This window comes from Engraulis encrasicolus, chromosome 5, assembly GCF_034702125.1.
Source record: "Engraulis encrasicolus isolate BLACKSEA-1 chromosome 5, IST_EnEncr_1.0, whole genome shotgun sequence".
NCBI lineage: Eukaryota > Metazoa > Chordata > Actinopteri > Clupeiformes > Engraulidae > Engraulis > Engraulis encrasicolus.
The window spans coordinates 40,375,974-40,392,755 of NC_085861.1; the positions used below are offsets into that span (position 1 = coordinate 40,375,974).

The 16,782-nt window shown below is 44.8% G+C and overlaps 1 protein-coding gene across 1 annotated transcript in view; it reads left to right on the forward strand.

The window, feature by feature from the left end:
• ntrk1 (neurotrophic tyrosine kinase, receptor, type 1) overlaps window positions 1–16,782 on the forward strand; it is a 28,951-nt gene extending 12,169 nt beyond the window's left edge. The window contains exons 5-17 of the mRNA XM_063199899.1: window positions 1–83; window positions 1,126–1,268; window positions 1,914–2,052; window positions 4,476–4,808; window positions 5,037–5,051; window positions 5,284–5,342; window positions 5,750–5,852; window positions 7,410–7,574; window positions 7,729–7,859; window positions 8,958–9,130; window positions 13,369–13,609; window positions 14,857–15,015; window positions 16,511–16,782. The exon at window positions 1–83 is cut by the window's left edge and continues 72 nt beyond it. Coding sequence (XP_063055969.1) covers window positions 1–83; window positions 1,126–1,268; window positions 1,914–2,052; window positions 4,476–4,808; window positions 5,037–5,051; window positions 5,284–5,342; window positions 5,750–5,852; window positions 7,410–7,574; window positions 7,729–7,859; window positions 8,958–9,130; window positions 13,369–13,609; window positions 14,857–15,015; window positions 16,511–16,696 — 1,930 coding nt within the window. The 3' untranslated portion in view covers window positions 16,697–16,782. The remainder of the gene's footprint in view (window positions 84–1,125; window positions 1,269–1,913; window positions 2,053–4,475; window positions 4,809–5,036; window positions 5,052–5,283; window positions 5,343–5,749; window positions 5,853–7,409; window positions 7,575–7,728; window positions 7,860–8,957; window positions 9,131–13,368; window positions 13,610–14,856; window positions 15,016–16,510) is intronic.

Below are 16,782 nucleotides of genomic sequence, written 5' to 3' on the forward strand. Positions count from 1 at the left end.
CGGTGACCTTGACAGCCAACCCCCGACCTGCGTGTCAAACGGGACCGATATTCCACTTGACGCCTTGTACATCGAGAACTGCAGTAGGTGTACTGTGCACTACACTAGTGGTTCCCAAACTGGGAGCGTGACCCTGGGGCATCCCTGCACTAGGCTCGTGCAGAGAGGGCAAAACCCATACACATGTATATGTCTATGATAATAACATAATGAAAAACAACAATATTGACCAGTAGTCTATGGATAATTGCTCTTCTTCTGTGTTGAATTTCAAATTAAAATGTAGCAATTTAATGCTCAAATATATTGTCAAAAAGGGGGTCCCAGCAGACACATGTTTGGGAACCATTGCACTACAGTCCATACAGCTTGAGATGACGGTAGAAAATAGCAGCCAGTCAATACTAGAGCCGCCCGTTCTAAATCACCTCTCATTGTGAAGTAGGCCTCTATACGTTACAGTACATACTACATACTGTGTGGTTTTCTTTATGGGGGATTGGAACCTCATTGACGACATCATAGAGAGGCCATCAAGCCAAAGCTTGTTGTGGGTGATGATAACTGCAGTATATGTTTTATCTCTACCATAGTGAAACTTTTGAAACATTTTAAAATGTTTTTTTCTTTCTTATCATAAAGCAATGGGGATTCAAGCTTTTGGGTAGACTTTGTAACAAAAAAAAACGTACACAGATGCCTACACTTTCACCATTCAGTATACTGTATACTGTATTGTGAACTAGCAATTGTGACAGACATAACAAATGTGATGAATTTGTTTTAAATGTACCCTATACAAAAAAATCTGTGTTAAAATTCGGAGTTGCGTGCTGTGACTATACCACCACTTTGGTCGATTGATCCGTCCGTGGGTAGGTAGATTGGAAACCATTTTGCTTTTTGAACAGTTTACATACGAATTAGATTTGCGGCCATATTCTTAAATGTTCCAAACCTTTTTTTTAATAAGTCTGATGCCAGATCAGGAAAATTTGTTATTCAATTAGTTCTGTTTTTAAAGGGTCTAATGTGAACAAATTGGTTTGTTAAATACAGTACACAGGTGAGTAAGAAACCTTTGTTAGGTTAAACCAAACTTTCATAAAGAGTCTTGCTTGACAGGTGTCCCTGAAGTTACCGTCCGTGCGTCCAGGACAAAGGCACAGGAGGGAGGGAACCTGACATTCGTCTGTGAGGTCACCGGTGTCCCCACACCCTCAGTCTGGTGGAACACAGAGCGCCTCCACTCGCAGTACACTTCGGAGGTACGCAGTGGTTATACTTTTGGGGGTTTTAAGCCTTTTATTCATTGACACAGGGCAGTGTGAGAGTGTGACAGGAAATGAGATGGAGAGGGACAGGGGAGAGGACCAGGACATGACCCTGGCCCAGAATCAAACCTGGGTCCCTGGCGGAACAGTATGGCACCCCTGCCGCTTAAACCATGGCCTAAGGTACTTTTGTATGTCATTGTTGCCTTACAGGTTGGAAGTGGAATTAAAGTACAGTGTCTGTAAAGGAGAACTACCGAAGCGAAACTCTCTGCTTAGTGTAGTCATTTTACAAGTCAATGAACCGCTAAAACAATAATGATAAAAAAGGTATTTATGCAAGGTCAAATATGTTATGTAATATTTCCTTCTTCTTGTGTGACAAATGTAAATGTGAGATTTTTGTGTTTTTTGTGAGAAGCTAGAGAGTATTATTTGTGGCTCAAGAAGACAAGTGTTAGATCCACTGTGCGTTGTTCACAATGGCCCTCTTTGGATAACTACAACTGACACTACAACTACAACTAATATTGAAATGACACATTTTTTTACAACATTAATTCAAAGCATTTCAATCACAGTTGCAGGTATGTAAATGCTACTTATACACTGGCTGGTGCAATGCTGTTGTGTTCGCAGAGGATTCTCTGGGCCGATAGACAAGAGTTGGTCCTCCACCTGGTGAACGTGTCTTCTGGAGACAACCGCCACAACCTGACATGTGAGGCAGAGAACCGGGCCGGCCCCGGGAGAGATATGGTGGAACTGGACATTGAGTGTGAGTGCTGATTTTACTGCAACAAACACACTTGCCCTATTCATTATATTTTATTTATTATTTATAAAATGTTATAATTGTATTTTTGTATTATGTAGATCACTCTTTTGATATTCATTTAGTCATCAGCTTGTCCTGCATCGCTTTGAGGGAGCTTACCCAGTGCCTCCATCACAGGACATTACAATTTTTAGTCAACAGCAAAAAATTGAGGAAGAACTGTAGAGGGCACACATCACAGTTGAAATGGAAAACTCTACTGTACATAATACAGAAAAATAAGTAGGCCTTGATTCAGTTAGTCGGTAAAATGACGAGCATCGCTGTAGGGTTCATGACCTTTGTACTAAAATAATGTACTGTACAGTTTACTACAGTTCTCTTGCAGAACCTCTCAAAATGTTCTTGGTTCTCCGTTGAGCAGAGACTCTTTGGTGGCATAATTTTCCCACTGCGCTGCCCCATGCTCCATCATGCTGTTATTGTCCAGTAACTGTTGGTCTAGTGGGGAAAACAGTATTTGACTAGAGACAAATGGATGGCCATCAAGGGACACATAATGAATGTCGACAAAATGGGAGAATAACAGTCATCAGATCTTATTTGAGTCTCTGCTAATGGACCTCTCCCTTGTAGTCCGGAAAGCATAATTGTCAGGGTTTGATTGGCAGCCAGCAAGCGTCCCGTACGCGAGCTGCAGAGATCTATCAACATAAAGCCCTGCAGTCGACAGAGTGTCATTAACTACCACCTCGTAATTATGCCTACGATTAGTGCAAGTCTTCCTCCTCCAAGGCCTTTGCAAGCAGGCACAAGATACAAATGATGGCTCTGTGTGGATGTCTTTCTTTCCACCCATACTCGCAGAAATATGCGTTTGGGCTTCTGAGAAGGAAGGTAAAGCTAGCAAGTCCACCTCCATAACTAACTTTAACAGTCTTCATCACACCTCTCCCAGCTCTTCATCAGTGGAGATGTAATAGAAATGCTGCATGGGGTACTCATCTATTTATATCGGGGTCACACTTTTGCGACCCCTGTCAGAGGCAATCTTGGGGAATATGACGTTAATGTCTTCTCGGACTCCTTACGAAGCACTTTCTCTCGTGGGGGGTCACAGGTTAAGAGCAGCGAAATGGGTGTTGAGGAGCGACCGGGCTCCTGACATCAGCATGTTCTTCGATCTAAAAGAGCCATTTCCTGCGCTTCCTCCCCCTGCGTTGGCGTTCCCGTGTGCTTCCAGGTAACTCTTGTGGTCAGGTTCTCTAACAAGCCCCCGGATTCATTATTCATCAGCGAGCAAACGGGGCCTAACGCTAACGCTACAGATGGACCATTGATTCATTCGTGGAAAATGTATGCAGACTTTATGGCACATAGCTCACACCTATAGCTTTGGCTGACGCGGGTCAGACTGGCCAGGCTGCTGCAGACTGTCTCATCTCTGAACTGTGCTGTACTACAGGTTCATCTCCACGCATTGCTGACTGTGGGACTTTTTCGTTGAGCGGGAATTACCGGGCTGTTTGAGATGTAATGACTTCAATGAGTTCAATGAGTTTTACTACTGGCCTGATGGTGATGTGGTGATGTGTCCACTGGCAGATCGGTCACTTTTGTCGCGACTCTGCACAAAACTTGCCAATTAAAACCAATTAATAAGGGCGATGAGCAGCACGTCTTGGTATTTCCTACTTTTAGAATCTGAGAAAGAGGGATGACACACAGTTGCACATGAATTCAACATTCAATATTCAAGACTGTTCTATTGGTCATGTAGGAAATTTGGAATTATGGTGTTTGTAGACATCAATACATGCATCAATTGAAAACTGAATAATCATTTTTACTTATATTGGGATGCCATACTGCTTTATTCGCCAAACCTGCTTTATAAAGTCAACTGGCAGTAGCTACATGTTTTATCAAGAGGGAGTTAAACAGAAATTCAATGCCACAAGCGCCATTTACCATTTTGAAATGCAGCGGAATCTGAGGGATTATATTGTAACAATTATACACAGCACATTGCTTGTTTGCTTTACAGTTTACTGGTGTACATTGCCTATTGCAAATTAGGTTTAATAGTTTTGTCAAAACTGAGTTCAGATGGAAAATGGACTCTATGACACTCGCTGTCCGTGACTGGACTGTTGGTTTAGGAGCAGAAGTACTGTCTTAAAGATCATATGCCAAATATGTTTCTTATAAATGATAAACACATTTTTTAAGTCACGTAACTCACCCAATCCCCAGGTGTCTTTGCCACACAGTAAGAAATGCCATTTTAATGCATCAATTTAACACTTAGAGAGTCGGACCCAATACACTTTACGTAAAAGATTTCAAATCAACGCCTTAAGTGTTGAGTTACGTTAACAACATCAACTAAATGTACTGTGCACCGCATTTTTTTTCCACAGTCGCAGTAAAGATCCTGTTTCTGCGGGACCCCGAGCCGCAGCACCACTGGTGCATCCCCTTCGCCGTGGACGGCAACCCCAGGCCCCACATCCGCTGGCTGTACAACGGCAAGCCGCTGAAGGAGAACCGCTACACCTACACGCAGCTCATCCCGGACTCGGAGGACGGCTCCATCCTGCACGGGTGCCTCTTCCTCAACAAGCCCACGCACATGAACAACGGCCTCTACACCCTGATCGTCAACAACACCCTGGGCACGGACAACGCCACCACCCAGGGCAAGTTCATGGAGAACCCCTTCGAGCCCTCCGATCCAGAGGGCCTCATCCCCGGTGAGGATCCATCATTCATCATCACGCGCTTTGGGAGATGGAGATAATTACGAGGTCTTTTAACAATGAATAATAATGACTTAATTACCTCCTTTTGCTGTCAAACTGACACTGTCTCTCTCTCTCTCTCTCTCTCTCTCTCTCTCTCTCTCTCTCTCTCTCTCTCTCTCTCTCTCTCTCTCTCTCTATCTCTCTCTCTCTTTCTTTTGCGGCTTATGTTCATTTTAGTCCATAATGATCCAAGTAAGTATTTTTAACTTTTTTTCCCAGTACATTATATGGTGTTTAAACCAGAAATTGTAAAATAACCAATTTTTCAACCAGATGACCTTAGATAAAAGACTGGGCTCCGCAACATTAAAAGAGATACAAATGTGTCAAATAATAAAATAAAATGAATATTATTGTTCAATTGCCACAAAAAAATCATGTTGCAGTTGAGTATGAGTAACTGACATACATCTATCCCTGACAGTTCCAACGAGACAATCCACCGAGGACGTGACGATGAACTTAGAGAGCAGAGTGTTCGGGGTAAGGGCTCATTAGTTCAAGTCAAATCTCTTTATTTGCCCTTTGTGCACTTGTAGTCCAGGCACATTGGAACACCATGACCTCTGAGGCACCTCTGAGTCAATAAATACTGTACATTTATGATGATAGTACATTTTGAAATGAAAAGTCCATGGAGGTTGTTCATATCTTTTGTTTTCCCATCAGTCTGGTTGTAGCAGGGAAGATGCCATTAAAAATCGTGCTCTCTTAGTGGTGATACAGTCCGCTCTCCACTGTGTCTCAAGTAGTATGTGCAGTGCTTATATCTTTATCAATGTCATAATATTATCCTTATGAAGCCCAATTGCAGTTGTGTTGTGTAATACATGGTGGTGCTGTGGGGCTTGCTGGGGGCTCCAGAGTGACTCTCCTGTCTCATTAAGCAGGTGTCTGTGGCGGTGGGGCTGGCTGTGTTCACCTGCACCTTCCTCCTCATCATGGTGCTGGTCATTAACAAGTGTGGACAGCACTCCAAATTCGGCATACATCGTGAGTCCACACACACCAACCACATACACATGTATGCATACTGTATGCATACGCTCGGACACGTGCATGTGGACGGACAACACACACGCACACACACACACACACACGCACGCACGCACGCACGCACGCACGCACACACGCACACACACACACACACACACACACACACACACACACACACACACACACACACACACACACACACACACACACACACACACACACACACACACACACACAAATACACATGCCCACATACATATGCATCATAAGCAAACACACACGCTCACACAGTTTTAATTATCTGAACATTTCTCCAACAAAAAAAAAAAATACCACACTTCACAGATACCGCCAAGGACAACTGAGATTGAGTCTATTGCATGAATTCACCACGCACCCGTAGTTTCAAATGAAAACAGTAATTAACAATAGAAGCAAAAGGTATTCCTGTATTGTACCTGTAATTGCAGCTTGACATTAACGATTTAAAAAAGCCACAATAAGCGTTAATTTACTTGAAACAATATCATTGCACAAAAGCAGCCATCACAATGAAAAATCTCTCTCCTCTCTCTCTCTCTCTCTCTCTCTCTCTCTCTCTCTCTCCCGCCACACCCCACACCAGTCACATCGCAGTAGGATCCGAAATGGTTCTGTTACAGGCATTGTGTTGCTTTTAAGTAATGCACGGAGGAGAGACGGCAATATATGATTTCCGCTAAGCTGTAACTTTGCACACTGTCAGCCCTAACAGCGACTGCAAAGTGCTGCCAGGTCTTAATTACAGCATGCAAAGTAAATAGCATCAGGAGCCACAGCCTGAGAAAGGGCCATTAAGCAAGACTGATGGATACAGGCTTTTTCTGGTCCACTCGGAGCTCCCTCCTAAAGCGCTTAAGTGGGCCTGATTACCTCTCTCTCTAACCCTCCTGGCGAGCTATTCCCTCCGCTCTACCATTCTGCTCGGACCCCGGGAGCCTGTGGTTAAGGGCTCGAGAGGGCTGTGTGATTTTGGGGTGGAAACTTTCAGATTCGGAGGGCTTTTTTTTGTGATGTCAGTCATACACCGTAAGTGTGTTGATACCTCTACCATGTATGCATGTAATAGTATATAATGTAAACGCACGCACGCGCACGCACACGCACACGCGCACACACACACAGACACACACACACACACACACACACACACACACACACACACACACACACACACACACACACACACACACACACACACATACACACACACACACACACACACACACACACACACACACACACCTGGGTGCTGGTTGTTCTGCCTGGTCTTGCAAATGCCCCAAGTGATTGCTGAAAAGGGTCATTACAGTCCACTTTAGTGAACTGGCAATATGTGCCATCTGTCAAAATGTCAAACATGCATTCTCTGGCTCTTTTGGGGGGCATTTTTGACAGGTCTAAAGAAAGTTTCAAATTTTTTCTTTTTTTTTCTTCTTAAAATCTTAAAAGTTGCAGAAGGTCTATTCTAGATGGTTCCCTTAAAAATATCCCCCATCTTTTCATTAAAAACAGGTTCATCGGTCCTGGGCACGGAGGATGACCTGGCTGTATCCCTGCGGTTTATGAATTTTGGGGCAAGCCCCCCTTCGTCAGACGAGGGGCCTCTGGACGCTGGCCTGTCAAGCTTTGTGGAGAATCCTCAGTACTTCTGCGGCATCATCAAGGACAAAGACATGTGTAAGGGGCACAGTCCTGAAAGTATAATAATAAAAAGCACCACATGCCTTCACACAAAAGGCATTTCCCACTACAATGACCCACTACATCACCCGCTACAATGTGTCCAGACACCTCCGCTGATGCTTTTGTGCGCTCTTCACTCACTCCACAGGCGTTCAGCATATAAAGCGAAAGGACATCGTGCTGAAATGGGAGCTCGGCGAGGGGGCTTTCGGAAAAGTCTACCTGGCTGAGTGTGTCAACCTGAGTCCTGATCACGACAAGATGCTGGTGGCCATTAAGGTACCTGCTTTTATTTCTTAATTCTAATTAATGCATTTTCACAGTATGTTAAGACGTGGGCCCTGTTATACATTTTCTGTTACCAGACTGGCAATGACCAATGATAATTTATTGCTGTGTAATATTGTAGTTCTGCAGAAATATTATAGTTAAAGGACCACTTCAGCCAATTTCAATATGCTGTTGTATTGCTCACGCTACCCTTGACTTGTCAGTACCCGGTGATGCTGCATTTTTTGGCTCAGCTGTTTCAGAGATCTGAGCTTTTGGGGCAGCTTTTGTTAACATTTTAAAAAATCTTACCATAGGTCTACTCCAAATACTTTTCCAAAAGGTATCACTGTTTGCCAGTTGTCTGCTGATGTTGCATAATCTTTTGGATGTTTTTGGGAATAAATCAAGATGTTTTTTTGAAATGTAAGCATACACCTGACCCCATTACAATGACCATATCTCGGAAAAGGCTGAAGTAAAAAAATAAAAATTCTCAGGTACTGACAAATCCAGGGTAGTTTGAGCATTGCAGCTGCATGTTGAAATTTGCTGAAGTTATCCTTTAAGTCTTTTTAATGATTGTTACAGTGTTGCATTGCAAGATGTGACGGGACAATTTGTAACCCTCTGTGCTGAGAAAGTACACAATGTTTTTGTCTTTTTGCTTCTCCAGCTCCAGTTTGAAATGTCTGGAAATATTATCTATTTCCAAAGCCAGCAGCTTGACTAGAAACACATACCATATCTTGATACATTGCTAATCACTAACGGCCATGCATTCCTCATGCCTGCGCTCTCCACATAGGTGATTGAACTACTAATCATCATTGATGATGATTATTATGTTATGAAGCTAATTATCTCATATCATACACCAATGGATCAGCTGGCTCAAGAAATTGCCTGGAAGAAATAATACCAGGCAGGAATATTACTTTGTGAACTGCATATGAATGTATACGTTGCTTTTAACACATGCTACCTGTTTTGACAGTCAAAAGACTGATTACATGCAGCACAGTACCTGACAAATACATTGTTTGATACAGAACACTCTGAGTCTGGATACTGAATGTTTTGGTTGTTCTGTTCTGACCCGTTCAGACTCTAAAGGACGCTAATGAGTCCACGCGGCAGGACTTCCAGCGGGAGGCCGAGCTGCTGACAGTGCTGCAGCACGAGCACATTGTGCGCTTCTACGGCGTCTGCACCGACGGAGAGCCGCTGGCCATGGTCTTCGAGTACATGCGCCACGGCGACCTGAACCGCTTCCTTAGGTAGCCACAGCGCAACAACACAAATACAACAGCCCCCTCACTCCCCTCTCCTTGGAGCTCCCCTCCTCCGCCTCCTCTCTCACTCAAATCTCCTTGGAGCTCACCTCCTCCTCCCTATCCTTCTCCCCTTCACTTCTCTCTCCTTGGAGCCCTACTCCCCCTTCTCCTCCTTGTCCTCTAACCCTCCTACCCCCATCTACTACCACCTCCTCACACTCAACCTCTTTGTTCACCTCACCATCTCCTCCCCTCTCTCCTCTTCCACCTCCTTCGCTTCCTCTACCTCCACCTTCTCTCTCTCCTCCTTCTCTACCTCCTCTGCTTTGTCCATCCTCCTCTTCGTCCATCCTCCTCCTCCTCCCCTTCCTCTTCCCTCTACACCATGTCCTATCCTCCTCCTCCTCCTCCTCCTCCTCCTCTTCTATGCCCCCCCTCCTCCACAACCCTTCCTCAAGACCCTGTTGCAAACCATTCAGCTGACCTCCATCGACTGAAAGAAATAGTGTTCTGATGTGGTGGAGTGGTCTCGGGTACTTATCCCCCAGAGGTATAAGTGGGCGCAAGGACAGACGAAAGCTGAATACGCGTTTACAGTCGACCATGGACTCAAAACACAATGCGTGTTTCATGTACCGCCATCAGGTTGTCTTCCACCCAAAGAAAGGAGCGCTTCAGATTGAGGCCTTGGGGGAAAATGACCCCTTTAGATGGATTTTTGCCAATCTTCAAACTCAAATTATTTGATCAACAACAAAAAAAACGGTTTTATTAGTTTAGACTAGAGCAAACAGGTTTGCTTTGTCACAAATTATTTTTATTCACTCATGACCTGATATTGGGATCTTTGATTTAGCTTATCACAGAGTGGCTCTGGCTGGACAACCTATAACATTCAAAAATGGATACATTCCAATTGTTTTTGTCCAAATAATGTAATAGCTCATTAGTATGAAGGTAACTGACTTTTAACTTTTTTTAAGATTTTTTAATCGACCAATTTACTTTTCTGTTTCTGAATTTTCTTTTGTTGCACAATATGCCTAATTTGGCAACTCTCCATAGAGAAATAACAACTTCCATCGTTCTGGTCACTTCTGATGTAAACAGCCCATCATGCATACAAATATCTATAGTCAGAGTCCTCTAGTATTGTTGTTGCCCATAATTTTAAGTAAAGTCTGAAATATTTCTTTTTCAAACTTCAACATCCTCTAGCTCTTCAATTAAATGCACTTGATATGTCCTCGTCATAATCTGACCGCGCATTTCAAACAACTTTTGGTACGTTCCTCTCCAAAAAGAGCAAAAGAAATCCAATTTCTCAAGTTCAAGTTTATTATAGCCATATCAATGTGTATAAAATACAGTTGTGTACAATACAGTTACTAGGAATGTACTTTGGTGTGTTCATAAGTTCAATAATTCAACCAGACAAAGCAAAAATGGGAGAGGGGCATGAAAGAAAGAGGGCTCTTAACAGGGAATGATACATACAACATTGAAAACATTGAAAAGTACAATGAAAACATTGAAAGTGCAATTTTTGAGCAAAAAAACAGCCAGAGTTACATTGTGCAAAATAAGCAAGAGAGGTAGAAGGCCAGGAAGGAACTGTTTGTTATTTATTTTCAGGGTCTTCAGAAGATTTTCACCCTTGGGTTCACCCACCAAGAGAGCTTCAAAACTTTGACGACCCTCCCCACGACATTGTCAAAAATGCATGACCCTCCCCTACGGACATCTTTTGACAAACATTGATTGACCAATGTTGCTGTTTAGTGAATGTTGTATTCTGATCTTGAACACTATAGCCTACTTCCCAATACAACTGACAAATGTTCTTTAGACATAACGAAATAAACGTCAGGGTGGGAGGGTTCTGATGGTCTGATCAGCGAAAGGGGAAGGCGTTTCTTGCTGTTACATCAGAACATATACAAGGTATACTTTTGATTTTTTTTTTCTTTTAATAAATGGGCCAAACAAAATGATCCCCTTTAGATAAAAAAATGTTGGTGAACCCTCCCTTCAACAAAGAAAAAAATGGCATGACCCCCGACAAATAATGAACAGTCCTGTAGTAACTGTGACATGTTAGTGCATATTCAGGTGGTGGATGGCTTGTGGGCAGGTACTGTCCCTATAACGTGTAGTATTACATGGGATGCTGCGGTACCTTCTCCCTATGGTAAGAGTGTGAATAGATGGTGTGCGTGTTGTGTAGGGTCAGAGGTTATGTTCTTGGCTTTCCTGGCAATTTTGGTGTTGTATTGTGAGGTTAAGGGGAGGACTGTGGTCAATAATTGTAGAGGCCCTGCATACCACTTTCACCAGATGTTGCTTATCTTGACTGGTGGTGCTGCCATACTGGACCAGAATGGAGAAGATGAGCAGCACATTTTCAATTTTAGCTTGGTAGAAGTAGATCATGCTTGCTTGACTGACCCCAATCTTCCTCAACTGTCTGAGGAAGTATAGTCTTTGGTGGGCTTTTGATATAATGTGACTAGTGTTCAGGTTCCATGACAGGGACTGATGGATGGTGGTGTCTAAAAAACAAAAGAAGTCAACCCACTCCACTACCTGGCCATTAATGACGACGTGATTTTACTGTAGGCTCTGTCATTATTTATTGTGTGTTGCCGAGCCCGATGCTGGGCCCTTTGAATCATCCCTACCCACTCAATGTAAGCCATGTTTTTATTTAATTTTTAGGGGTTTTTCAACTTCATTCAGACAGGACAGTGAAGAGTGGGACAGGAAGCGAGTGGGAGAGAGAGATGGGGGAGGATCGGGAAATTAGCTCGGGTCGGGAATCGAACCCGGGTTGCCCGCGTAGCAGTCCATTGCCCAGCCGATTAAGCCATGGCCATGGACCAATGTGAGCCATGTTTAACAGCCATGGAGTTCAGCAGTGCAACAGCCAGAAGCAGAAGTGTAGCAGCCTGAGTTGCTGCAGCCAAGCCAGGCCAGTCCAGCCCAGGGCAAGCCAGTCCAGCGTAGGCCATATGTTGTGCACACTGTATGTGAGCCTTCTGCAGGACAGTCATCCATCCCCGACTGGAGCCTACTGTACTGTATATGCCAGGTGTCCAGAGGGGCCAGATTGGGGATAGGAGGGGGAAGACACATGCATGCATTTGAGTGATGCATGTGCGCAGCCAGGGAAAACCGTGCGTGGGGAGCTTGGAAATCGCATTTCCAGCGTAGATGAGCGCGCACCAAAAGGGCCTCCCTCCCCAAAAGCCTTGCGAAGCAGCTGCCTCCTCAGTTCAACCACCTGCCCTTTTAAACTAATAGTGATAACATATTGAACTTCCTGAGCCATCAAGACTAACAGGAGCCAGCCAGCGAGGGAGCAAAGTCATTGGTGCCTCTATGAGGATGGATGGAGGATGGATGGAGGAGGCGTCAGCAGCAGGGGCGCATGGTGGCCAAGCACCAGCAGTGAGCAGTGGAGGACGGAAGGGGTTGGGGAGGGGGACTCTCGTCTCGTCAGACTCGGAGGCCACAGCAACAGTGTAGGAGGGCACGAGGAGTTTGTTTGAGATGGGCTGCTGCTGCTTCATTAATACATGGGAGGAATTGAATTATGGTAAATGAATGATGCAGCTAGGGCAACCTTAATGCCGTGCGCACACACCCATTAGTGCAAAATGGCCTTTCCACTGACCTGACACAGCCTAGCCAGGGCAGTGTAGTGCGGTGCTGTGCAGTGCAACGTAGCCAACCAACCAACCAACCGACCGACGCGCTTGCCCTTATCAAAAGGACATCTGTACCAGCCACACACAGCTGCTGTGGTGTGTGCTGTGATATGAGACCTCTGTGCGTCCTGCCTGACGTGTTAAGTGCGCACAGGTCAGTGCAACTGACCTCTTCATTCCCCTCCCTCCCCTCCCGGTCTGCTCTCTTGTCCAACCCTGACTCTATCTGCCCCTCTAGGACACTGATGATGGCTTGGGCTGAAACCGTCTTTTTGTTTGTTGGGCCATGTAAATAAATCACAATGAGATTTATATTTGTGAATGTAGTTTTCTCTACTAGAAACACTAAAGTCCAATTTAATTATTTTGACAAAAAGCAAAAAACCTGTCTCCACCCTCCCTCCAGGGGTCATGGTGTTTTTTTCTCTACTACATGTACTAACCTAATTTAACTCACCCAAAGACAGTGTTTACTAATCCATAGTAAAGCACACTTCCCCTAAATAAACCACCTTTCTGCTACCCCTGCAGGGCTCATGGCCCGGACGCCCGCATCCTGGACGATGGCAAGATGCCGCCCCTGGGTCAGCTGACTCTGCCCCAGATGCTGCACATTGCGGCCCAGATCGCCTCTGGCATGGTCTACCTGGCCTCCCTGCACTTTGTCCACAGGGACCTGGCCACCAGGAACTGCCTGGTGGGGGAGGGCCTGGTGGTGAAGATCGGGGACTTTGGCATGTCGCGGGACATCTACAGCACTGACTACTACAGGGTAAGTTGAAGTAGGAGGTCATGGGAACTGTAGTGGCATTCGATGTGAATGGCAAAATGGACTGCATTTATATAACGCCTTTACACTCTTTCAAGTACTCAACGCGTTTTACATTGAATGCCTCACATTCGCCCATTCACATGGAAACGAAGTATCTTGCAAAAGGACAGATCAATGGGGAAAGGCTGGGGTCAACCTTCTTGTTACTGAACAGGCTCCTGTACCACCTGAGCTATCACTGCCTCAAAGTGCACAGTATGTTGTGGCAAATGACATGCACTCATAGGCTGAGACAGGGGAAGAGGGCTATATGTTTCTGTACACTCCCTACATCTTTAATGGCTTCAAATACAGGGTGTTTCAAAAATGTATGTACACACTTTGTTGTAAAGTAGGTGTTTATTGAAATGTGTATAATGCATGTACAATAGGATTTCCTTTATTGTTTAGCCTGTTCTCAAACTGATGTCTAAAGAGTGCGCTACTAGACGTGGAACAGTCACTGAAAGTGAATGCAGCCATTGAAAGGGAGTGCACAGAACTACCAAGAGAACTGTGTTAGTGATTTTGTTTTCAGTCCCAGGACCAGAAAGGATGTCAGTTTGCGAAAAAGGTGGTGACAAAATAGAAAGATGCCTGCAAATTCACTATACACTAATTACACTATAGGTACATACTTTTAAAATAAATCCCTATTTTGGAATGATTTAAAGTGGATTCACAGTGTTCATACAATTTTTGAGACACGCTGTATGTACACTTCGCCTGCATCAGCCTTTGAATATGCCTCTGTTTTTTTATCGCTGGGTTGGTGCACCAAGAAAACACCCTCAAAAACTAGAAAAAGGCAGAGATGCCTACTTGATTTAGTCAAATTCAAAGCCTTGAACATCACCCTTATCACCCTTACCTATTAGGGTGAACTGATGAATGCAGAAACTACAATCCAATACGACATACTGTATCAACTATGCACTTAATAATTCTACCAGAATAAATAAGTTGTGTATCAGCACTTAGTAAATTTCTAAAACTGCAGTTCTGCTTTGGAAGCTTGATTACTGATCAAGCTGGACAGTGAAGACACTCTATACTATTAATCAGTGGTTTGATCATGTGAGAGAATGACATCAGCACTCTCTTCAACCATCACCCACCAAAGCCATATCGTCGTTGATTGAGTGAATGTGTTCCACTCTTTGAGTGTCCAGTTTTTCATCGCTGCTTATGTAAATGCGATGCGACAGGTTGGCGGGCGCACTATGCTTCCCATTCGCTGGATGCCCCCGGAGAGCATCATGTACAGGAAGTTCACCACGGAGAGCGACATCTGGAGCTTCGGCGTGGTCCTCTGGGAGATCTTCACCTATGGAAAGCAGCCCTGGTACCAGCTGTCCAACAGTGAGGTATGTGCTGTCAATAACACTATGCCATTTTTTTTGGCCTTTTTTGGCTTTATTTGATAGGACAGTGTGAGAGGTGGGCAGGAAGTGAATTGGGAGAGAGACAAGAAGGGGTCAGCAAAGGACCAGGGCCGGGAATCGAACCCGGGTCAGCCGCATGGCAGGCGAGTGCCCTACCTGTTGGCCCCGGCAGGGCCCACACTATGCCGTTTGAAGTCACTTGGATGCTCCTCTATGGCATGGCTTCACATTTTGAATGCAGCATATGGGTAGCATTGTATGGGTAGACTGAACAACAAGTCAATACAAGGGGACAGGTTTAAGTATTTTACTTAATATAAGGTTACCTCATACTATAGAGCACAGAGGACCCAACGTAGTAGGAGGATCGATATGATACATAAGTATTATGATGAGCCTTCTTCGGCTTTAAGATCATGGCACCCTTTAGACGTGGGCTCTGGTGCGACCACAACTGCGCCATTATGGGAAAGGGGCCTCTCTTCTTTCAAGTGGGGGGTAGATCACTTTTCCTATCCACTCAATCCTAATCCGATTTGGCCTCATCTTCGCCCTTGGCCCGACGTTGTTTAACCTCGTTAACCTAATCCTTCCTGATTTATGATGGACGGCCCCCCAATTATGGCGCGACGGGGCTTACGAGATCGGACGGGACGCCCCGTGCCGTGACACCCCATACTGGTCCGAGTGAGCTTGAGGGGGTTCCAGACCAGACGCTTTGGACAGGGAGGTCAATAGGAATCTTTTACTAATTTATTGCCGTGATTGAAAGGCCATCTTGACGCACCCCAATGCACTGTTAAGAACCTCTCAAGAGTTGTTTCATTATGTTCCCACTCCCCAACCCTTCCCATCCCCTAAGTTGAGGTCATTGCCGAGTATCTGCGCTGACCCAAAGTGGAGGGCTACCAAACAAAGCTCTAGGTCATTACTATGTCCAGCACATGACATTGATGGATGTGCAAGCTCTGTTGATGCGCCAGCTGTCAGTTTGGTATGACAAATGAGTTCAAATATGTGCATTATAACTTATATGAGTCCATTAGAAATCTGAGAGGAACTGCGGTTAACTTTGCAGAAAAAAAATCCTTTATCATAAAAACACACGAAGGTGAATAGTGATACGCCATAGTACCAGTGGCAAAAACAAAACTCAAAATTAGATATTAGATATGAAATTGGATATTCTTTCAAGATGTTGAGGGTCTTTAATTCCCATCCAATCGGTAGCCGGTAAGCTTTAGAAGTAGAATTACGTAAATTTACAATTAGGACTTCCCACAGTCTTCTATTGTGCACACAAATGTACATACATTATTTTCCAAATCTATTATTCTCCAAAGAAAGAAATGCTGTCAGCAGGCATCATACAGTGCAGCCTATATTCGTCTCACCCCTGATGCGAGTGTTTTGTTGTCTGTTTGCCTGTGTGTGTGTGTGTGTGCGCGTGTGTGCGTGCGTGTCCACCCCTGTGCAGGCGATCGAGTGTATCACGCAGGGCCGGGAGCTGGAGAGGCCGCGCACGTGTCCCAAGGAGGTGCACCAGCTGATGCAAGGCTGCTGGCAGCGGGAGCCCCAGCAGAGGCTGGTCATCAAGGAGATCTACAGCCGCCTGGTGGCCCTGGTGAAAAACCCCCCAGTCTACCTGGACATCCTGGAGTAGGAGTGGGAGTGGGAGGGCAAGGAGAAGGAGAAGGAGAAGGAGAAGGAGCGAGAGCCGCGCATGGAGGAGTGGAGGTGCTGCTGTGC